Here is a 25,104-nt window from a genome sequence, read left to right as displayed (position 1 = left end):
ATATGAAATTATGGTGTTCTTTATGCTTCTCTACTGAAATTCTATTACTACTTGATATTCCCCGCAGCATGTTCCCCTTTCCCACCTTTAACTGCTAGTTTCTGTTATCATTATTTGTCGTATATGATTTAACTACACAGGTTTATTTGGCAGTCTTGTCCTAGCCTCGTCGCTACTTCACTGAGGTTAGGCTCGACACTTACCAGCACATAGAGTCGGTTGTGCTGATACTACACTCTGCACTGTGTGCAGATCCCGATGCTGGAGCATTTGGACCACAGTGAGGTTGCTGCCTTCAGTCCAGCGGAGATCCGAGGTAGTCCTGCAGACGTCCACAGGCCTTGGCGTCCCCTTCTATCCTATTTCCTTCTGTTCTTACTTATTTCAGAGACAGACATGTATTTTTCTTTGTTCAGACCCTATTTGTAGTATTCCTAGATAGTCCGTGAGATTGTGACACCAGTTCTGGGTGGATTATTGTTATGGAATCGTATTTGCATTAGTTTAAACTATTAAATTTTGTCTCCCGTATTTTTATTCCGCTGTTGATCTTATGTTAACTCGTAATTGTTAAAGGGTTGGGGAAAAAGGATAATAAAATCTGTAACACTCGGCTTGCCTATCTTTCACGAGTAGGCGCCATCACGACTCCCGAGGGTGGCAAATCCGGGTCGTGACAAGTTGGTATCAGAGCTCTAGGTTGATTAGGTCTCACAATTCATGGACAAGCTTAGTAGAGTCTGAGGGATCGGTACAGAGACGTCTGTGTTTATCCCTCAGAGGCTACGGAGTTTAGGAAAAACTTCACATCTATTCTTTCTGTCGTGCGACTTGATTTCTCAATGCAAATTGAACTTCCACTCTGTTCTTTCACAAATGGTGAGAACACGTACCGCTTCATCAGCTGACAAACAACCCGAGCCCCCAGTAGTAGCTCCTACGAGAGGCAGAGGCTGAGGCCGTACTAGGGCCCGAGGCAGAGGTAGAGCTCAGCCCAGAGCTCGAGCAGCAGCACCAGCGTCGGAGCCTCAGGTTGAGTTTGACGCTGAGGTTCCAGTCCAGTCAGTTCCAGCAGGACCAGCTCAGGTCCCAGAGGGGTTCATTGCTACCCCGGTACTTCAGGATGCTCTGGTCCGTCTAGTGGGCCTTATGGAGAGTGTCGCCCAAGCAGGCTTACTTCCTGTAGCACCAGCCGTCTCTCAGGCTGGGGAGGAGCACAGACTCCCACTACTTGCACTCCGGAGCAGATGGCTCCTCAGTTTCAGACTCCAGCAGCTTAGCCAGTTGGAGCAGTTCAGCCATGTGGTAGCCCAGACCGGTGATGGACCAGCTATGTCTGTTGATGCCTTATGGAGGTTGGACAGGTTCACCAAGCTTTTTACTACCACTTTTAGCGGTACATCTTCTGAGGATCCCCGGGATTATTTGGACAGCTGTCATGAGGTTCTACGGAACATGGGGATAGTGGAGACCAATGGGGTCGACTTTGCTGCTTTTCGTCTGTCTGGATCCGCCAAGAGTTGGTGGAGGGATTATTGTTTGGCTAGACCAGCTGGGTTACCTGCTTTGACTTGGGATCAGTTTTCCCAGCTATTTCTGGAGAAGTTTCTCCCNAATTAATCCTATTTGAGTAAATAACTATTAAAATAAAACTGACCGTTAAATAAACTATTTTTTTTTTGTATTTTTCAAGATTAAAAATGACTACAAAACATTAATGGAACAATTTTTGTAATTTTCATTTTTCTTGTAATAAAATAAAGTAAAAGCGTCAAAATTAATTGAAATAGCGCTATTAGGCCTAAATTAAATATTTACATGCTAAAATATGAAAAATCTTGGGGAGGGTCAAAAATCACACGTCTACAGTGATCCCACGTCACCCCAATCCACATAAATCTAACGACACCATCTCAACTGAAATTTAGCCTTTCTAACAAAACCAATAAGCCTTAGAGCCAGAATTCTCATCTCCCCTTCATTTCCAAGAGACCCGATTCTAAATCCATATCCGGTATCAGTTTCAAGTAGCTGCAACCACTCATGCCTACACCCACAGAGTACAACCACACAACATACACACCACACATAGGCCTATAATAACATTCCTGATCACAATACTTGCCCGAAATCAAATCCTACACCGGCCATAAGCCTAGGGGTGTGCATTCGAATCGGTTTATCGATAAATCGAATCGATTATTTGTTATCGAAATCGAAATCGAAAAAATTGAAACCTTATTGAAACGATAACGATAAGCATATGTACAAATCGATAATCGATAAGGGTCAAAATCGAATCGATAAATCGAATGCACACCCCTAGACTGTAGATACTTGTTAAATGAGTAATTACCTATTTGTGTAGATTAATATAACATACAGAATATATATATATATTCCGCTACTATTTTGAAAGCGACTATACAATATTATTTTCCCTAATCTATACCCTTTCCTTTACCCTAAGTCCCTTACCTTATTATTTCCTCTACCACATTTAAGGAATGATCATATTTAAAGATCAAGGGAATGAAGTTCAAATCAATGGAAAACAGAATTAGCCGTGATGATGTGTTTTGTTTTGTTTTGTTTTTTTATACCGTTGGAGTGTTGGTGGCATACATTTGATCCCTTACTTTAGTTTTGTTGCATGTGCTTGTTGACACAATTTTTATATTATAAATGGTGTTCGTCTTATTTTAGCTTCTTTTTGTCCATATTAGTTAGGCGCGTTTATAGCGATATACTTTCCGTGGAATCCCGCAAATTTTCTTATTGGTGTAATCGATAACCGAACCGATAAGCCCCCAAAATCGATAAATCGAAATCGAAAAAATCGAAACCTTATTGAAACGATAACGATAAGCATATGTACAAATCGATAATCGATAAGTAATTATCGATAAGGGTCAAAATCGAATGCACACCCCTAACTTAGTTTGGTTTCTTTTTCGGGAAAAACCGACCCAAACCGAACCATGAACACCCCTTAATACTCCCATGAAACCAACCACACGGCCCTTAAATGTTTGGTTAGAAGGACCATATGAGTTTGATTGGTTATTAGATTATACTCATTAAGTTATGCGAAATTACTGCGGAATATGATGTGCAATAAGAACAGTAATACGGAGATTAAAGTTTTTAAAATTTAAAAAGTTGTCCGCTAGAAAAATAAATATATATAATTAATGATGAGCCATATTGTTAATTACCCCATAATAATTTATTCATTACTATTCACCCCATAAATAATTCCTACATTATATTTTTCGCACATAACTAGCATAACATGTAACCGAACTACCAAATATTGTTTCTGGAAAATGACAGCTTTCTCCACTCAGACTAGAAGTTAATCAGACTAATGGTAGGGAGTAGCTCACGTGCATATAAGCACGTTAACTACTAAAGTAATTAAGCTATTTCTTTTTAGAGTAAGGCGTCTTATTACTTTAAGATATAAATGAAAACAAAAACCAAGATAACATACAATACTATACAATATTAAAGAATTCGTAATTATTTTGAATAAATTTGACAGTTCTTTTTGTTTTTTTTTTAACTACAAAAATTGCACATCATATTTACGAATGCATCTATATATATGGTATGCGAGAAGGCAAGCTAAAGCAAAAAGAGAGATGCTGAACTGAACACTCTGTTAAACAAATACTGATCGATGCATGCAGACTGCAGTACTATTACTCGGCCATACTGATGCATTTATGTTTCTTTCTATTTCTCAAGCAACTTCTCTTCCAACAACATACATTACAAACATGTACAAAAGAAAAGAGAGGCAACCGATGGTACATACAGTAATGGCGAGACCCAGTGAATGTGCTAAAGTCGCATATATACCAGTTACAAATGCAATTACCACTGCTAACATTGCCAGAAGCTGCAACAGACTTGCGACTCTACTGAGAGCCCACAGAATTCTCAAATCCTGATAGGACGTTGGTCGATGATTTATTGCCATGATGAAGTAGCTGAATATAGCACCAGCTGAGCATGCAAAGGCAATGACATCCGTAATAACAAATACGCGGAACGCTGCTTTTCTTGTTAGAATCGCCATTCCTTTATTAGGGCTATTGGAATCGCCGTCAAAACCTCCTGGCAATGTGAAACCAGCGGCAAAGGTGACTGTAACTAGTAGAGTGGCCACAACTAGATGTATTTGAGCTGCCGACATGATGCCTTTGATTTCTGTTTCACGTTCCTTAGCATGCTTCAAATTCTCCCTCTGTAGATCAATTTCATCCGGTGTGTTCACCGGAGTCTCACGTCCTCCCAATCGACCAATGTTAGCAAAATCGCGATACAAGCTGTCACTGATAGTTTCCTTGTTTGTCGTCCTCTTTATGCAAGACAATGCTACGTCAAGCGGAGTCTGGTTCTCTTTGTTAAATGACATCTTCTTTGCTCTGGGATTTTCTCTTAATTTCACAGGCACATGGGCCCAATAAATAGAGGCGGCAAGCAAATGGAGAGGAGTGTTGCCATCATTATCTGCATCGTCAGCAAGGCTATCCCACTTCGTGGACTTCAATAAGGAATTAACTAACATGTATTGATTGTTGAATATGGCAATATGAAGAGCATTTTGGTCTCTGCTGTCAAGCATTTCCCAGCAATCAGGGCAGTACTTTAATAACTCATTTATCATGTTTTCATCACCTGCACTGGCTGCAATGTGAAATGTTGTCGTCCAGCGATTTTCACTGCCTGCTGGAAGGTACGCTAAGGATTTCTTCCACTCCAGCATATCAGAAACTACTTCTTTCAATCCTAGATAAACAGCATAGTGCAGCGAATTCCAACCACTCACGTCAGCTTCCTCACATAAAGATTTATTCCATTGCCATAGTAATCTCGCGCAATCTGGATGTATCAAATATGATGATGATGATGATGATAAGGGGTTAATTCATCACAAATTATGAGATCATTCAAAGCGCTTAGCTTCAAATTATTTATTCTTTTGCTTCCTCTTTCATACTTCTCACACAATCCTAGAGCTTGGATTTGGTGGTTATTGATTGAATACTTATTGATTTCTAAGTCTTCCACTAGTTCGAGGGTCCAAGAGTGGTATGAAGAGCCATCAAAGTAAAAATTCGACTTTTGAGTTAATCATTTAAAGGGAAACTAATTAATTAGGAGAAAATTATTAATGTTACCAAGCCGATTTTTGATTTCCTCCACAAACAATCAAACACGTATAGAGGACTTGGCCGGATATATGGAGGTATCTCTTTATGGATTTTGATATGGCTACCCAGGACTATATCAAAAGTTATTGGTTAACTAGAAATAAGTCTTTAGAGTTGATAAGTCTTTATGAGTGATGTGAATATTAATTTTATACTACTGAGAATATCTGAAATGATTTTATACTCCAATTTAATGTAGACAATGGTATGGAAAAATCAAACTAAAGCTAGATGTTAATGACAGGGAGAGTAACAAAAAATACCTATGGTGCTCGGACTCTCCAAAGATGTTGCCGGGTGCGTGTCGGATCCTTCAAAAGTAGTGTATTTTTGGAGGATCCGACACGGGTGCGGCAGCATTGCCGCATTTTGGAGAGTCTGCGCAACATAGAAAAATACCTACATACCCGTGTGTTCATGAATTACTGCTGCATGCAGAGGTGTTCGATTTAATGGACCTGCAGCTAAAGTTGGTTTATTGCAGGATACCAAGATATCAACCAAAGCATCACGAAGACCAGACTCTGCCGCCAGATACAGTGGTGTCTCGCCGGCCTTGTTGGACGGATATTCGAATTCAGGATCTTCTTTAACCAAAAGTCTGGCTACATCTTGATGTCGGCTACGCACGGCCTTGTGCAGGGCTGTATCTCCATTGTCATCTGTCATCCTCATGAGTATCTCCTTATTCTCCTCTCCAGCTATACTAAGTAGCGTACGAACTACTTCACTATGCCCTTCATTAGCTGCTATGTGAAGTGCAGTCTCATTTTTCTTGTTCTGATGACATAACAATGCCGGAGTAATCTTAAGGACTTCTCCCACGAAATGGGAATGGCCATAGAGGGATGCCACGTGGAGGACTGTGTTGCCCTTTGGAGTGACTTGATACCCATTTTCTAATTCATCCCTTTTCAGATGATCAGCAAGTAAAAATTTGCCATCTCTGGTATTGCCTTCTACCGCAGCACTATACAAGGTTGGATCCATTTTTTTTCTTTAATTATTAGCGAATTTGTCCAAAATCTCCTGAATTATGTTGTCAGTCCTTTGCTTTCTCTGGATGAAACATTATATAGAAATATTCTGAACACCACTGATCTTTGCCTTTGATCAAAAGAAAGGGATTTGTTGTTTGCCTTGATCAGAAGAAAGGAATTTGTTGTTTATCTTTGCTGTTTCTTCTTTTGCCTTTTAATTATTAGTCAAAGTTTAAAGAATATCAACATGAATAAAAACGGTTTTTTACTACTAAATCTCATAAAACCAAAATATTACTTATATCTTAAGATTTACTTCGTCCCATGATTCTCTTTTTTCAACACAAACAAGACTGAGTAATTAAATAAGAAAATAATAGAACAAGAAAAATATTTTTATGAAGTCCAGATAAATCTGAAAAATCAAGTTTTACATTAATTTCTATTTTTCCAAAAACAAATAAAAAAATGTAGGGATAATTTCAAAAACCTCCCTCCAAGTGTATCCTTGTAACACTAACCTGTTGTTTTTCTGTAACAATGCTGGTTCAGATGATAAAATTTGTACTCTATTCCAGAACTACACTTTTGTGCGCTTAATTGTTGAATATTAAGTATTCAGCACAAACCTCCCTCATTCATGCTACCCAATTGGTTTGATTTGTTTTAAAATCATAAAATCACACACATCTTAATTTAATTAATACATATTGACTAATTACTGATTTGTTAAATTAAAATATATTACTGGAAGTAAGAGAATTTAAAGCTAAATTGCTTAAATTATTTCTCTTCTTGTCCAGTTAATCAAAAAGGTACAACTGGCTTTGCCTTTTCTTTGAGAGACGTGACATTCACTTTGGTGTTTAAGAAACAACTGATGGTGATGGTCTCTTGCTTTTCACTGTTTACAAGTTCAAAAACAAAAAAGGCAAAGCACATTGATAAGATTCCATTGTGTTTGAGACTGCATCAAAAAGAAATAAGTGAAGCTCACATGTATCAGGACCAGTGATCAAGGCAATGCTCAAATTAAAGAAGTGGGTCAGGCCATGTATTTAAATGGACATAAAAGTCAATTAATTTAAGTAGACGATATTATATTATGGGCACATCAAATTAAATTAACTACTGATATTAGATGTTAATACAGTGAGTAACAACAATTACGTACCTGCATAAAAAGGCGTTCGATGACATGGACCTTCGTAAGTTGGTTTTTGGTTTGTTGCAGATTTCCCAGACTATATGCAGAATAATAAAATCAGACTCGTCCGCCAGATACAATGAAAACATCAACATGTCCACTCCTCACGGCCTTGTGCAGGGTAGTATCTCCATTGTCATCAGTCATCATCCTCATGATCGTGTCTTCATATTCCCCTCTCCAGCTATGCTAAGTCGCATATGGGCTACTTCGCTTTGCCCTTTATTAGCTGCTAAGTGAAGTGCAGTTTCTTTTTTCTTGTTCGGACCGCATAACAATGCTGGAGTAATCTTAAGGACTTCTCTCACGAAACCCAATTGGCCGTAGAGGGCTGCGATGTAGAGGGACATGTTTCCCTTTTGAGTGACTTGGTATCCATTTTCTAATTCATCCCTTTTCAGGTGATCTGCACGTAGAAAACCGCCATCTCCGGAAATGCTTTCCAATGCAAAATTGTACAAGGTTGGATCCTTTTTCTTTATTTGGGGATTTGTCCAAAATCACTCAAATTATGATCTTGTTAGTACTTTGCTTTCTCTGGATGAAACATTATATAGGAATTAAATTAAATAGATTCTGGGATTTGCTTTGTTGTTTGGGTTTTGCTCTTAATTTCCTTTCATGAAACCTTATACTAGTTAATATTGAAAGAATCTCAACGTGGATGACAAGTGTTTATGAAACTGAAGAGCTTACGTAACCCAAATTAGCTACAGATAAAGCTTACCAAAATATATGATGGCGCTCATTGGCGAGCCTTTTGCTTTTTCGAGTAACTCGTGGATGCCTTCATTGCTCTTCGAGACCCCCATTTCACCATACCCAACATATGCTCCTCACAAATCTACAAAATCAAAATAAAAAAATCAGCAGCAAATACTAACAATTTTATTTGGAAATTCAAGAATAGACAAAGAAGAGGGGAATAGAAGGATACCCAACAAAATGCTCCGAAAAGGACTCCCACCATTATTGCATTTTAACAACACCGTTTCATCTTCTCTATTGTTTTCAGGATCTTCTCTTCTTGTTTCTTCAAGAGAATTGTTTTTTTCTTTGGCTGTCTAGGGTTTGTCAGTCAGCCATGGAATTTCTCGCTGGAAATTCCTCACTGAAATCTTGCCAGAGGGACTTCACATGAGCAGTGTAAAGTGCACGGCAGGGGGACATCCACCACTGAATCATGATGTCAACATGAGCGAAACTAAAGCAATGTACATAAGGAAAGAGATGCATTCATGTCTCCCTACTCATGTTCTTATATGTTCCTTTGCGGTTTCCTAATGAGATGCACAACCTGTAGCACCAAAGGAAAGAGATGCAACTGACAGACAATAATGGTGAGACCAACTGAATGTGCTAAATTAGCACAAACACCAGTTACAGATGCAATTACAACTGCTACCATTGCCAGAAGCTGCAAACGAGCAGCGACACTATTAAGGTACAATAGAACTGCCAAATCCTGCTGGGACGCTGGTTGAAATTTTGTTGCCATGACAAAGTAGCTGAATACAGCACTAGCAGAGCATGCAAAGGCAATGACATCCGTAACAACAAATGCATGGAATTCTGCTTTCCTTATTAGGATCGCCATCCCTTTATTAGGGACGGGATCGCCATCCCTTTATTAGGGACGGGATCGCTATCAAAACCTCCTGGCATGTAAAGCCAGCTGCAAAGGTGACTAACTAGTAGAGTGGCCACAACTAGGTATATTTGAGATGACTGCATTACGGCATTGATACTTAATTTCACATTCCTTAGCTTCTAAATTCTCACTCTGTTGACCCATTCCATCCTCTGGATACGGTGTCCTCTTCGGGAAGTGACGTCCTCCCCACCCATCAATGTCAATAAAATTGCATCCCAAGCTGTATTTGATTCTTCTCTTGTTTGCCGTCGTCTTTGTGCCAGACAATGCTATGTCCAGTGGAGTCTGGTTTTCTTTGTTAAATGACATCCTCTTAATTTGATCTGGGATGAACTCTTAATTTTACAGGCACACAGCGCCAATTAAAGGCAGCAAGCAAATGGAGAGGAGTGTTGCCATCATTATCTGGCTCATCTACAAGGCTATCCCACTTTTAGACTTTAATAAGGATTCGACTACCTTTTCTTGATTGTTCAATATGGAAACATGAAGAGCATTTTGGCCACTGCTGTTAAGCATTTCCCAGCAATCTATGCTTTGATAGCTCATTTATCATACTTACATCACCTTCACTGGCTACAATGTAAATTGTTGTCGTCCAGTGATTTTCACTGCCTGCTGAAATGCAGGCTCAAGGTTTCTTCCACCCCAGCATATCAGAAACTACTTCTTTCAATCCTAGATAAAAACATAGTGCAGTGAATTCCAAACCCAATTGTCAGGTTCCTCGCATAAAGATTTATTCCATTACGATACTGATCTCACACAATCTGGATATGTGTACGTCAAATATGATACATGGTTTCCATCTGCACTCTTGAGATCTTCATACAAATTAGTATGAAATCATTCAATAGGAAAAGCTCTAAGCTTGACATTAATATGTATCCGTTTGCTTCCAAGCTCTCCCAGCAAACATGTACAGAGCACTTAATATATGGAGGTATTTCTTCATTGATCTTATAAAGGAGACAGAATGGATACTTAGGCCTATATCAAGGTATTGGTTAAAAGAAGTCTTTAGAGCTGTCTCATCACTAGTGATGTGAATATTATCTTATATTACATGCACTTATATTTTGTAATCCTATTGATGCCTTGAAATCAATGCACTTGAACGGAATAAGTTAAAACTTAAGATTCCTATAGAATAAAATTGGTTAATTCCACATATGGCCAATAATCGTTTCCATATAATGTAAAGTCACAAAATTGATTTTTGCAACACTAAAGAAACTGAACTTTACCCACTATATAGTAGTAAAGTCACTAAACTATTTTTTTTCACCTAAAGTAATTGAACTTTGCCCACTATTATAATAAAGTCACAACTTTATCCACATAACATTAAAAACAAAACTTTATCTACTGTAACAGTAAAGTCACAAACTTCACCCGCTAAAACAGTAGAATTATCTTGATGGATAGGTTCTTTCGTTATAGTGGGTAAAGGTTTTGATGCCTTGAAATTCATGCAACGGAATGAGCTCAAAAAGATCACTAAGAAATAAATTCAACCAAGGTATAGAACAACAACAACAACAACTACCCAGTATAGTCCCACAAGGTGGGGTCTGGGGAGGGTAATACGTACACAGGCCTTACCCCTACCCGAAAGGGCAGAGAGGCTGTTTCCAATTGACCCTCGGCTCAGGAAAAGGAAAAGGAAAACAAAAACAAAAAACAAAAAGCAAAAGAGCATTAGTAACTCCAGCAGAGATCACATAAATAATTATCTAAACATAAACCATAAATAAAATGGCATGCATATATATCGACCAGTAACTACCATAAGGGGGCACAATATAATACACAGATCATCTATGGAGAGCCCTACCAAACACACACACACCCCCTCCCCCCGAGCCCCGAGACAGAAGTACGAAAAATTCTAGAAGCCCCTATCCTGCAACCTTGATGCTAGACCTCCAGACTTTCCTATCAAGGGCCATGTCCTCGGAAATCCGCATTCGAGCCATGTCCTGCCTAATCACCTCTCCCCAATACCTCTTGGGCCTCCCTCTGCCTCGACTCGCGCCAACCACCGCCAGCCGCTCACAACTCCTCACCGGGGCATCGGGGCTTCTCCTCCGCACATGCCCGTACCACCTGAGCCTCGCTTCCCGCATCTTCTCATCTACTGGGGCCACCCCCACCTTCTCCCGAATAACTTCATTCCTAATCCTATCTAACCTGGTGAGCCCGCACATCCACCTAAGCATCCTCATCTCCGCAACCTCCATTCTCTGGACATGGGAGTTCTTCACCGGCCAGCACTCAGCCCCATACAACATGGCAGGTCTAACCACAGCTCTATAAAATTTCCCCTTGAGTTTCTGTGGCACTTTCTTGTCACACAAGACTCCTGATGCAAGCCTCCATTTCGACCACCCCGCCCCTATACGGTGAGTGACATCCCCATCGATCTCTCCGTCCCCCTGAATCACCGACCCAAGATATCTAAAACTGTCCCTCTTGGCGATGACCTGAGATCCAAGCTTGACGTCCCTGCCTACTTCGCTCGGCTCGGCGCTAAACTTGCACTCCAGGTACTCTGTCTTAGCCCTGCTTAGTTTGAAACCCTTGGACTCGAGAGTCTGTCTCCAGACCTCCAACCTCTCGTTAACACCGACCCTCGTCTCGTCTATCAGGACTATGTCATCAGCAAATAGCATACACCATGGCACATCCCCTTGAATATGGCGTGTTATAGCATCCATCACCAAAGCAAATAAGAGAGGGCTAAGTGCAGATCCTTGATGAAGCCCCATTACCACCGGGAAATGGTCTGAGTCGCCACCCACCGTCCTAACCCTAGTCTTAGCTCCATGGTACATGTCCTTGATCACTCTGATGTAGGCTTCCGGCACGCTCTTCAACCAAGGTATAGAATCTCATTATATTGCCAATGTAATTTTAACATCTTGGCATACACTTGGATCCATTCTTGTCACTAGAAATATTTGATATATTTTAACTTCTCTATATATATCAAAGAAAATAAGCGAAGTTCAAGCTTGGTTAAGGGGTTGTATTCTTATCCAAAATCTATCTAGACTTCTAGTGGTAGTTCCGCTTCCAGAAAAAGATATTACTAACAAATCAGCCAATTGTTACCACATATGACAGCACATCAATCTATTCAGCACTTACATTCTTTGACAAATGTGTGTATTTTTCAACAGGACAAACGTGGTTGTTATAATATTCAACTATTCCGTTTTAGTTAGCAAGATAAATTAAAAGAAAAAACCAACCTAGAACGAATATGGTGATAAATTAGGCCAATTATTAAAGTAATATTGATTCAATCGTCTATTGAAAGATAAAGAACGATTGAAAAGCACAAATACAAAAACATCATTTTGGTGAGCGTGGCCACCACCTAGTGCCGTACTTGCCCGAGCGAACCACTCTGCAACTCTTAAATGTTGGACGTAACCCAGAATGTACATAGGCCGACACGGCCGAACTCTATCGTACAATAAGTATAAGCTATCATGGCCAACTTGACCGCAACTCGTAATATATCGTAGGCGGGCAAGCGTTGTATCAGCTAGCCATCATACTCAAAACATCAATATATGTTCGGGCCGAGGAGGCCATTATGAGTATCAACACCGGACAATCCAAAAGGAAAACATAAACGAGGGCCGCCACTGACATACTATACATACTGAACCTGTGTCTACGCGCTAAGTCTATATGAGTAGTACTATACCACTAGTACCACTAGTACCATTGCACTAATCAAGGTAAGTAATTATGTAGCAGATTCATTTTGTCGTAACCCTTTTGAATTATATTCGCCCAAATTTTTCAAATAAATAAAGGAAATCCTACATAGTCAAATTAGCTACAGAAGAAACTTACTGATAATGGCACTCATTGGCAAGCCTAGCTTTCTCGTGTAACTTGTCGAGGTCTTCAATAGCTCTTGGAGACTCACATTTCAATTTCACAATTTGATTGGCAGCCACTGCTCTTATTCCCCTCATACCGAACAAATTCTCCTCACGGATCTACAAAATCCAAACCAAAAAATCAGCAGCAAATTCCAACATCTTAATTTAGGAAATGAAGAATAGACAGAAGGGAGAAATAGAACCATACCCCACAAAATCCTCTCAAAATGGATTTGTCAATCAGTCGTGGAGATCCTCACCGGAAATCCTTTACCGGAGGCCGGGCCCGGAGGTCTTTTGATAAGCAGTGCAAGTGTATGCACGGGCGGAGTAGTTTTTGCTCAATGTACAAATATTAAATTTAAAACTTAATTATTAATACTTGAAGTGCTCCTATGTTCAAAATGAGGTTTATAATATTTTTGTGGTTATAAAAGTTTTTTAGAATTGAATTTAAGTTAAATTATTTTCAAATTTAAAAAGAAATTATTGTTTTTTCGTATATTTTAAACTGATCTCATAGCTTGCCACGTGTTCCACACATCTTTAGATTTGTATCCACTTAAATTTTTTGAATAAGCTAAATAGCTAATGAATATAAAACACGTCGTTTAAGTAGTAAAAACCTTGTATTTTAAACTGATCTCATAGGTCGCCTCGTGTCCCACGCGTCTTTAGATTTGTATCCACTTGTAAATTTGAATAAGCTAATGAATTATTAATAAATTTTTATGGATATGGTTGAGTACTCAATAATTGGAAGTAAGAATGTTCTCTTTTGCTTTTTTCTAAAACCATCAGAGCAAGCTCTATTTTTCTTCAGTGAAGTCCAGATGGTATTCATTATGATTTAAATTTGATGATACATAATTTTTTATTGTTCAGATTTCTGAAAAGGGTTTACTTTGATTTCGATTTACCTTCTGTTGTAAATTTCTTTTTTTTTTTGGGATCTAACAATATATACACTTAATGTAGAAATGAAATCAAGTCCGAAACAGTACTGTATAGGGTAAAATATGTTCATATTTAATGATCGCATAAGAAAACGACACGTGAAGCCGAAGACAGAAGACAGTTGGGCCCAGAGACAACGATCTCGTTTGTTATCGGAGAAAATGATATTCATAAAGGCGAAATAAATGTCTGTCACCCGGTAGCATTTAGTGGGGAATATTCTACAGCATTAAGTATATGGTCGTTACAGAAAATATGACATTCACTGTCTACCGTTATATATTCTTCAATGACCCTCATAATTGTCACTAAAAAGGGGCTAGATCCTAGGACCTTGTTCCCTAAGTGCAATTATAAATAGTGAGCTCTATAATCATTATAAAGGCACGAATTTTCTCACAAACTTATACTATACTCTGTTCAAAGCTCAATATAATTTTAATTCTTGCTTATTCATATTGTTACTACTGTCCCAGAAGCTCTGCTCCCGGAATCAAGATTTCTACCGTTTTATTTCAACTTCAAGGCTAAGTCTTATATTTTTATCTAATTTACTTATCATTTTGGGATCAAATCGCTTCACTTGTCTATAAATCACGTATAAATTCGGCTGTACCGTTTTACGGGTAAATAGTTTGGCGCCCACCGTAGGGCTTAGACAATTGTGTAATTGAGTTGATCCTTGCATCTATTACTAACTCGTTTGAATCATTTGTTCTTAGCAAAAAATATAAAAAACGATAGATAACAGTGTCAACATCGCACATAATGTTGAGGCCCAAGGAAATCAGCCTCAGCACGAAGATTCAATCAGTGATACCCGCACCGAGGGGGATGAGGCCACACCGGTCCATGGCGGGAAATATCCGCGACATGTTCGAGTGCCGACTCCTAATGATGCTGAAGACGAGCACGTCGTTGAAACAGTAAGGATCTTGAGAGAGCAACAAAAGGCTATTATACGCCATCTCACACGACAGGATCCGGATATGACGGAGTTGAAGCAGGCATTGTCAAGTGCTTCCAACAACGCGAATGGACAATGTCCAGTTCCTCCCAGTGCTCTCACTAATCAAATAACGCAGAGGGTCGATAATAATATCCCGAGGGGCGAGGCCGGCTTCGATGGGACCGGGAGAACGGTGGCGGATCCGATCACAACAATGAGAGTGATCCCTTTAAAATCGAACTCATGTGGTTTATGAGGGAAATAAATGCTCGAATGGATCAAATTCCAGGCGCACCAACAGTGATGAAACGACCGGACTCAAAGAAGTATACTCAGTTGCCGTTTAAACCAAGCACGACACCAGAATTGCGGTTTAAAATGCCAGACGTGCTGAAGTATGATGGGACTTCAGATCATCAGGAGCACATCACCACCTATACAACAGTGGTGAAGGGGAACGATCTAGCTCCCTACGAGATTGAGTCAGTCTTACTGAAGAAATTCGGGGAGACCTTTACGAAGGGAGCCCTGACATGGTATTCACTTTTGTATGAGCACTCCATAGACTCCTTTGAGATTCTCGCGGACTCTTTCATCAAGGCCCATGCCGGGGCTAGGAAGGTACAATCCTGAATGGCCGGCATATTCAGGATTGCACAAGGAGAGTTTGAAATGCTGCGGGAGTTCGTGACCAGATTGCAGAAGGAAAGGATACTGCTACCGGCCGTACCGGATGAATGGGTTGTTGAAGCATTCACCAAAGGTCTGAATCCGAGAAGTTCTGAAGCTTCCCAGAAATTGAAATAAAGTTTGCTCGAATTCCACGCAATAACTTGGGCAGATGTTCACAACCGGTACGAGTCAAAGATAAGGATTAAGGATGATCAGCTCGGTTTTCTGGCATCGGCCAAGGGTCAGGATGGGGAGAAGAATAAAGAGAAATCAAAAGATGATTTTGACACAGATCGACGGTTTTCAAGAGGTCGGTTTTCGCCACCGATAGGAGAGCTGATCGTGGCCGGAATAATAGGTCATTGAAGGATAAGGAGACATCGGGTTCTTAAGATTCTTCTTATCCCAGGATTTCCGAATACAACTTCAATTTTAGTATAATGGAGCTGGTGTTGGATATGAGGAACATTAAAGAAGCACGGTTCCCAGAGCCAATGAGATCTGACCTCAGCCAAAAGGACCCTAATTTGTGGTGCTAATACAATGGGACCAACGGTCACTGGATTGGGGATTGTCGGCATCTGCGCGAAGAGCTGGCAATTTAGTTGAAAATGGCCATCTTAGAGAATTCTTGATTGATCAGGCTAAAAACAATTACGGCCGCAATCACGATGACGCGGAGCCTTCGAAAGCAAGAGAGGATCCTCCACGTTTGACGATTAACATGATTTTCGGGGTGAACGAGATTAATGGTGTGACATTTTGGCGGCAAAAAAGACAATGGTATCGGTAACCGATAGTAACAGATTTTGGGAAGTCGCTGAGGACGACATTACTTTCACGGATGAAGATGCAGATTGACTGCTGCTACCGCATAACGACGCCTTGGTAATCTCTCTAAATGTCTAGATTTTAAAATTAAACGTGTTCTGGTGAACCCAGGAAGTTCGGCCAATATTACCAGTGGAGAGCGCTGGAACAAGCCAAGCTGACCGGAAGTATATTTCGGCCACAAAACTCCTTCCTAGATTTAATTTAGCAAGTGTTACAACCCGAGGAGAGATCTTGCTGCACACGAAAGCCGAGGGGTGTTGAAGACGACCCTTTTCGAGGTAGTGGACGGCAATATCTGTTACAATATTATCTTGGGGAGACCATGGTTGCATGAGATGAAGGTCGTACCGTCAACATATCATCAGTTGATGAAGTTCCCAATTCCTGAGGGAATTAAACAAATAAGTGGAGACCAACTGGCGATACAGAGATGAATGCAATCTCAGATTCCAGTAGCAAAGGGAAGGAGCATGCAACATAGCAACTACATGAGCCGACGCTTGCTCTCGAGACGAGTGAAGCCAACAAGGGGGAGGAATCGTCGAAATCCTATCAGGTACCAGAAGAAACGGACGCAACAAAATCCACGACGGAGGAACTTGAACAAGTCACATTGTTCGAGAAGTTCTTGGAGAGGAAGTTCCACTTAGGGACGGCACTAAACTCCGAGCTCAGGTCTGGATTTATTGAATTCCTTAAATTTAATGTTGGCTACTTTGCATGGTCGCATGCAGATATGACAGGTATCCCACCAGAGGTGGCGGTACACAAACTAAGTTTGGATCCTAACATCCCTCCGGTAAGACAAAAAAAACATCCTACTGCCGAGGTCAGAAACATATTCGTCAAAGAAGAGGTAACTCATTTTCTTGATAATGGTTCAATCCGAGAGATAGAATATCCTAACTAGTTAGCTAACGTATTAATAGTTCTGAAGGGTGCCCAAAAGACTCGTTCCTATTGCCAAACATTGATCAAATGATCAATGTGACAACTGGGCACGAGTAAATGAGTTTCCTTGATGCTTACTCTAGGTATGACCAAATCAAGATGAATCCGGAGGATCAGGAAAAAACTTTTTTCATAATGAACTTCGGCACATATTGTTATGATGTGATGCCTTTCGGGCTAAAGAACGCCAGATCCACGTATCAGCGGCTCGTAAACAAAATGTTCGAGAAAATAATAGGGAAAACCATGGAAGTTTACATAGATGATATGCTGGTTAAGTCTTTGAACGCAATGATCACCTTAAACACTTGCAATAAACCTTTAACATCTTAAGGAAGCATAATATGAAGCTTAACCCCGATAAGTGTGCGTTTGGAGTCAGCTCCATTAAGTTCCTGTGATTCCTTGTATCAAAAAAGGTTATTGAGGTTAACCCCGATAAAATTAAAGCCATCGAAGACATCCCAGATCAGCTGCCAAGCGTGAAAAGGTTCAAAGGTTGACAGGGAGACTGGCCGCTTTGAGCAAGTTCATTTCCCGATCTTCAGAGAAATGCCATCATTTATTTTCACTACTCAAAAAGAAGAACAACTTCGAATGGACACTGGAATGTCAGCAGGCTTTGAGGGATTTGCAAAGATATTTGCCAAATCCTCCATTACTATCAAAACCGAAGGAAGGCGAACAACTGTTGATCTACTTAGTGGTCTCGGAGGTAGCGGTAAGTGCTGTTTTAGTCCGTGAGGATGAAGGTATGCAATCTCCTATGTATTACATTAGTAAAATTTTAACGGGAGCATAAACTCGCTACCCACATCTGGAAAAATTGGCCTTAGCTCTCGTAGTCGCCGCTCAAAAGCTTAGGCCTTATTTCCAATATCATCCGATAGCCGTGGTGACCACGTTTCCCCTGCGAAACATTCTTCATAAACTTAAAATTTTAGGTAGGCCGGCCAAGTGAGCCATCGAAATGAGTGAATTTTGAATTTGACATAGAATATAAACGTAGGACTGTGATTAAGTCACAAGTTTTAGTCGACTTTGTGGCCGATTTCAGTTTGGGACTGTTGCCATTGGCTACTAACGAAGCAGTGATTATATCAGAATCAACATTAAGAGTTTGGACCTTGTTCATGGGCGGATCTTCTGTGAAGTGGTCCGGGCTCGGCGTAGTGCTAACCACGCCTTCGGGAGAAACCCTATGGCAGGCCATAAGAACCGTTCCTTTGACTAACAATAAAGCAGAGTATGAAGCTTTGATTGTAGGACTCAAGCTGGCCCGGGGACTGGACTCCAAGGTCATAGAAATCAAATGCGACTCTCAATTGGTAGTAAACTAGATCTGCGGGATCTTCGAAGCCAAAGAGGAACGCATGCAACAGTATGTAGTGAAAGTCTAGGCTCTGCTCGCTTGGTTTAGGGAATGGTCAATTACGCACATCCCGAGGAAAAAGACTGAGAAGCGGACGCGCTATCCAATCTGGGTTCATCCACGAAAATGAAGGGATCAGAATCCGGTAATGTCGTACAGCTTATGCACTTGGTACTGGACACAAATAGCTATTATGAGGTAAAATCGACCAACTTGGTTTGGGACTAGAGAAATGAGATCATTGACTATCTCGAGCACGAAAAATATCCTAAGGCATCTTGGGCGCTACGCACTAAAGCAGCCCGATATAGTTTCAAGGGAGGTCAATTATACAGAAGATCTTTCCAAGGTCCGTTGGCCCGATGTTTGGGAGCTTCCGAAGCTAATTATGTTATGCGAGAAATCCATGAAGGGATATGCGAAAATCACTTAGGCGCGAATTCCTTGGTGTTAAAATTAATTATGGCAAGATACTACTGGCCCCAGATGGAACAAGATGCCAAGGCTTATGTTAAAAATTGTGATAAATGTCAATGCTACGCACCATTGGTACATCAACCGGCAGAGCCGGTACACTCAATTTTGTTGCGTGGCCGTTCATGAAGTGGGGAATGGATATAGTCGGTCCGCTGCCATCGGCCCCTAGTAAGGTAAGGTTTCTTTTGATTTTAACCGACTATTTTTCTAAGTGGGTTGAAGCAGGTCCTTATCAAAAGATCGGCGAACGCGAAGTGGTAGATTTCTTGTGGGAGAATATAATTTGTAGATTTGGGATACCAAAAGAGATAGCCTGCGACAACGGGCCACAATTTATAGGTGCTAAGGTCACATAGTTCTTTGAAGACTTAAAAATAAAAAGGATCACAACATCGCCTTATCATATGAGCGCAAACAGTCAAGCAGAATCAACAAACAACGTGATTATACACAATCTCGAAAAGAGATTGGAAGCAGCCAAAGGCAAATGGTCCGCAGAGCTTCCAGGAGTACTATGGGCATACCGGACAACGGCCAAATAAAGCATGGGGAAACTCCTTTCTCTCTTGTGTAAGGAGCAAAAGCCCTGATCCCGGTGGAAGTAGGAGAACCTACCCTAAGATATTTCCGAGCGGACGAAGAAGCGAACAATAAAACAATGTTGGTGAAATTGGGGCTGCTCGACAAACGTAGGGACTTGGTGCATATAAGGATTGCAGCCCAAAAGTAGAGAATGGAAAGATATTACAATCAAAGAGCCAACCTCCGGTATTTCAAAGTAGGTGACTTGGTTTTAAGGAAAGTAACTCAAAAACCCGGGAGCTCAATGCAGAGAAGGTGGGTCCAACATGGGAAGGCCCTTGCCGTGTTTCAACTGTCACCGGAAAAGGGTCATACGAATTGGAAAATCAAGATGGAGTAAAGTTGCCGAGCAACTGGAATGTGGCACACCTCAAAAGATACTATTGCTGATAAGCCTCGCCTACACTGAAATTATGTGCTGTACTCTTTTTCTCTTTGTCTAGTTTTTATCCCAATTGGGTTTTTATGGCAAGGTTTTTAACAAGGCAACAAGGGAAAGCACACTACGAAGGAAGCTTTGTCCGCAAAAATAAGACCTTAAAGCGACAAGGCACGCAAACGACGGATCACTATGGAGCGGTTAGATAATATTTGGCTTGGTAGCAAAAGTTCCTACCTGAGAGTAAAATTTGCTATCGGACAAGGGTTACCCGACCATTCACGAGTGCAAGCTATTGAGGGGGTTGTTAGATAGTCTTTGCCTCAATAACAAAGTTCCTAAGGGGAAGTGAAGCTTGTTACCGAACTAAAGATTATCTAACCATTTACTAGTGGAATCTCAAAAGGATCAAAACTTCTAGTGTTCAAATTCGCATTCGAACACCGGGGGAGGGGAGGGGGGGAATGAGATGAGGATACGACAACAATGACTGCCACATTGATAGGAATAAGAAACCTGGAAATAAAGTTGTATCATCAGGACCAGGAAATAAAGTTGTATCATAGGGACCAGGGACAGCGCAGCCAGCCCCGTAGAAATAAGTTGTACAAGTTAGCCACAAGTAATGGCAATTTTTTTAGCACAAAAAATGCTTATGTAATTTTGAAAATGAAAGGAATAAAGTAAAGTCCTTTTATTTCTATCTTGTTTCTTGTATGAACAATGACTTAATTTTATCATTTGAAAGTTAAACAAGTAGTTCAAATGTTAGTGCTGTAATGAATAGGAGACGTCCTCTTAAAGAGCATCATAAACATAAGAGGACCCTCTCTTATAAATTGATTCAGAAGAAATTATGCCCGGAATCCAAATGCTCTCAAGAAAAAATGCACATGAAGCCTCGCAGAATTCGACGCAAAGAGTAAAACTTGCACAAATACTTAAACGAGAAGTGCGCAAAGAGAAAAAAATTGCACAATACTTAAACAAAAAAGTACTTCTATTCACAGTAGCATAAATACAAAATTATGGAAAATAAAAGAAAGCAAAAATTAAGCTACTGCATCTCCGGAACACGGAGGAAGAAAAGCATCTGCACCCCTAGGAGAAGTGGGTGGATCCGCCGCTAGCTCAATATATTGGCCTTCACCATTTTGGTTTTCAGCATCATCACCTTGCGCTTCTTTTTCAGTTCCCAAGAACTCGAAACCGGAACCAGAAGAGTCGGTAGCATCAGGCCGGGCTGGAAGACCCCTTTTGGTAATTGACTCCAGCTCACGGGCCTTAGCGATTTCGATGTCAAAGTCAATGACACCTATTTTGGCCTCTTCCAAGGTTTTTCTCCTCATTCTATAAATGGCATATGTTATGTCGACAATAAGGGAAGCTGCTCGGCGCTGGAGTTCTTCTTTAAGTTGGTCAACCTCGGCAGAAAGGTTATCCCGTGTGGATCTGGTGGCTCGGAGGCTGACATCCAGGTCGCAGATAGTGTAGCTGAAAACTCTATTGTGCTCTATGGTCCTCTTATGCTTCTTCTCCAATCGGGCATACTTCGCCTCTGCAGCAGTAACTTCTTCATTTTTGGAGTTTAAGGCTACCTCCAAATTATTCAATCTTTCTGCTGAGGTAGCTTCACGATCGGATGCAGCAAGAATAACATTATGGACTTCAACCCATTTGGCCCTAGATTCTTCAAATTGTGCCCTTAACAGGGCGATCTCCTGGCTAAGGGTCACTACTTCTTGCTTGCTTTGCTACAAACGAGCCTCCAACTTAACGGCCTCAGCAGTTCGTGCTTCCAGTTCTAAGAGGCAAGCAACAGTCTAGTCTCGCTCGGCTAAAAGTTGATCCCACTCGAGGGTAAGTTCCTCCTTATCAAGAATCAGCCTTTGAAGGCCCTCGGAAGCAAGGAAGATGGCCTGCAAAACAAAAATGCAGACTCTGCCATAACAAGGATAAAAGAAACAACCAAGGAAACAAAGACTATACCGCCATTGCGTTGTGCATGGTATTGTTCAACAAATATTCTCCTGAGAGAGTCTGTATTTTATTCCTATCTTTTTCTGAAAACAAAGTCTTCAAATAATTAGCAAGCTCTACCGGTCGGGGTAACAGATGGCATCTATTAGAGACCGAGAGGGTGACACTCCTCCTCCTTTGGGGATCTTCAGAGGGGGCTGAATAATTATGCCCTAAATTCCCATGAACTGGGACGGGGGGCAGCGATATCCTTCTCTCGAGAAACTGCAGCCGGCGGAGATGATGTAGCAGTTGATGGTGGCGAAGGTAGAATTGGTGAAGAAGGAGATGAAGTTGATGGCTTCTTCTATATAGATAATCCCCCTCATCACTGGCTTCTCCATCATTGTCGATCACCACGGTGTCTATGGCGAGCTCGGGCGTAACGCTCATCACCACAGCATCCAAAGACAACTCGGGCGCTGAATGTTTTGCCTTTTTATTTTTTTCCCCGTCCGCGGAGGAACGTCTCCTTTTTGGTTGCTTGTTCTCTAACCAGGGAACTCCGAGAAGAAGCACTTGCACCAGAAGCAGGCCCAGAGATACCTGTTCGGGTGAAAGCCTCGTGCAACAGCCTCGCCACATCAGCAGGATTAGCCAAAACGTCCTCCTCGGGGACGACAACTGGGCCCTGGGGTAGACCTGAATTCAACAGGAGAGAAAGTTTAAACAACTCCCTTATACGAAAGGTAAAAACAAGATGAGTTTGACTTACCATGACTTTAGGCTTTTCACCCATATTTAAGGGCCAGTTCTTACCACGTGCAGGTCTCGAGCATAGTGACATCCAAAATTTTCTGGACCCATTGGTCCAATCCTTCAATCCTAGGTGGTGTCCACCGAGATGCTGAAATAAGTAAAAGAAGAAGGGTCAGTAACAACATGGGGAGATGTTTAATAAGAAGAAAAGACAAACGGTAAACTTACGAGTGCGGTTCCATAATTCTAGTAAGGATAGAGTCGTGGCCGAGATGATGTCCTCGGTGGCAATTGCGACGAACCGTTCCATCCACCCATGGTCATTTTTGTCATCCATCCTGGATTGCAAAGCATGGTGGCCACGTTTGCTGAAATTTATCATTCCATCGTGAAAAGTCTTGGGGGAATAAAGGTTCATTAATTGAGCCAAGGTTAGCTCCTCTCCCGTCTCCTGGCATAAACGCCAAAGACAAGCAACTGTCCTCCACACAAAAGGACTTACTTGTGTCAAGCATACCTGGTAACGGATGCAGAACTCCACGATAACACAGTCAAGTTCCCCGCTCAAAGAGAATGGCCCCAAAGTGAAGGGATACGTATAAGAATATGTGAAACCCTTCTTGGGTAAGGTTATCTGCTCTGCCAGTTCAGGAGAGATGAGGTTTAAATCATGGCAATGACAGCCTTCCTTCTTAGCAGGAATGCTGGAAGGGCGGATAGAAGAAGGATACACGCCAATAGCCCACGTGCGAGGATTAGCGGTAGGGTACTTCTCTTCGAAGTCCTTAGTTGTGATAAGACTCCTTAGAATAATGGTGCTCACCATAAGAGGAGCAGCGTCATAAGTTTTACCTTTGTTCTTTGAGGAACTGGGGTTTCTGGAAGAAGAGGCTATTGTTATCAGAATAGAGAAAAGGGATTTTTCTAAAGAAGAAGATTAGAGAAAGTTTAAGACAAGTTCGAGTTGAATAAAGAGAGTTCGAGAAAGTTTGGAAAGTTATGAAGTGAAAATGGAGAAGTTTGATGCGTATAAGTAAAGGAATAGGTGGCTAAAATCATGGCCATAATTACCTCGATAATCGGAAAAAGTGGTGCTGAATCGTGGGGTGACGTGTGTTCAGGGCATTAAATGCGGGGAGACGTGCGTCTAATCAACCGTCAGAAACTTTTTAGAGGGAGTCAGAGAATTTCCCGCCAAAAAAGGTGTCTCTACCAACTTCCCAGTGACATAAAGTTATGCTACCAAAGAAAGCAGGGGGACTATCTATATTGGACAAAATATGTTCATATTTAATGATTGCATAAGAAAGCGACATATGTAGTCAAAGACAGAAGACAGTCGGGTCCGGAGGCAACGATCTCCTTTGCTATCGGAGAGAATGATATTCATAAAGGCGAAATAAATGCCTACCATCTGGTAAAATTTAGTGGGGAATATTCTACAACATTAAGTATATGGTCCGTTATAGAGAATATGACATTCACTGCCTACCGTTACACATTCTTCATTGGCCCTCATAATTGTCATTAAAAATGGGCTTGATCCTAGGACCTTGTTCCCTAGCTGCAACTATAAATAGTGAGCTCTATAATCATTGTAAAGGACACGAATTTTCTGACAAACTTATACTATACTCTGTTCAAAGCTCAATATAATTTTACTTTCTTGCTTATTCATATTGTTACTACTGTCTCCTGAAGCTTTGCTCCTTGAATCAAGATTTCTGCTGTTTTATCTCAACTTCAAGGCTAAGTCTTACATTTTTATCTAATTTAGTTATCATTTCAGGATCAAATTAATTTATTTGTCTATAAACTACGTATAAATTCAACTGTACCATTTTACGGGTAAACACGTACCAAGATTGGATTTACATGCTAATGATCAAATATAGAAGCATGCATTTTTTGTGTTACTGTATCTTTTTTGTAATTTCAGCCAGAATTATTCTAAATACAGATCGATGAAAATAGAAATATTTACTGTGTACAGAAGAGAAGAACGAAATGTAAGCTCTATCTTTGTTGTAAAGGGATAGTAGTGGCTTGTTACTATGGAAATTAATACACAAGGTTTCAATAATGTGTGTTTTTGGTAGCGGCTGGCTACTATGGAATCAACTCCATATCAAACACAATTATCCAAGTGTCCAAAGCTATTATAACTCGATGCATAGTTGGCTAAAATATAAACACATGTGCCCTGAAACATGCAAATGAGATCTCACAACCCGGAATTTCC

At 40.8% G+C, this 25,104-nt stretch overlaps 1 protein-coding gene across 7 annotated transcripts; it reads right to left on the bottom strand.

Annotated features, from left to right (window-relative positions):
• Positions 1-3,631: 3,631 nt before the first annotated feature.
• On the bottom strand, positions 3,632-13,341 carry LOC109215380 (protein ACCELERATED CELL DEATH 6-like). Of its 7 annotated transcripts, none has more exons than XM_019379437.1 (6): positions 13,180-13,341; positions 12,940-13,088; positions 8,350-8,588; positions 7,380-8,256; positions 5,633-7,172; positions 3,632-4,893 (listed from the first exon to the last, which is right to left on the bottom strand). In XM_019379437.1, exons 5-6 carry the CDS (start codon positions 6,213-6,215, stop codon positions 3,749-3,751), a joined length of 1,728 nt encoding a protein of 575 aa, XP_019234982.1. In that variant the 5' UTR covers positions 6,216-7,172; positions 7,380-8,256; positions 8,350-8,588; positions 12,940-13,088; positions 13,180-13,341; the 3' UTR covers positions 3,632-3,748. The 7 variants fall into 7 exon arrangements, with proteins under 7 accessions (XP_019234982.1, XP_019234985.1, XP_019234986.1 ...); XM_019379440.1 differs by having other exon boundaries at positions 5,633-7,109; XM_019379441.1 differs by having other exon boundaries at positions 5,633-6,284.
• Positions 13,342-25,104: the final 11,763 nt, after the last annotated feature.

This window comes from Nicotiana attenuata, unplaced genomic scaffold, assembly GCF_001879085.1.
Source record: "Nicotiana attenuata strain UT unplaced genomic scaffold, NIATTr2, whole genome shotgun sequence".
Taxonomy (NCBI): domain Eukaryota; kingdom Viridiplantae; phylum Streptophyta; class Magnoliopsida; order Solanales; family Solanaceae; genus Nicotiana; species Nicotiana attenuata.
Note: the sequence above shows the minus strand (reverse complement) of the source record. Positions and strands in the feature narration are given on the sequence as shown.

Bases quoted from the DNA above. Each gene is read 5' to 3' on its own strand.
- LOC109215380 (XM_019379434.1), bottom strand. From the start codon at position 6,215: ATGGATCCAACCTTGTATAGTGCTGCGGTAGAAGGCAATACCAGAGAT. The intron at 4,894-5,632 runs GTATGTAGGTAT...TGATACATCCAG, and splicing joins AGTAATTCATGAACACACGG to ATTGCGCGAGATTACTATGG.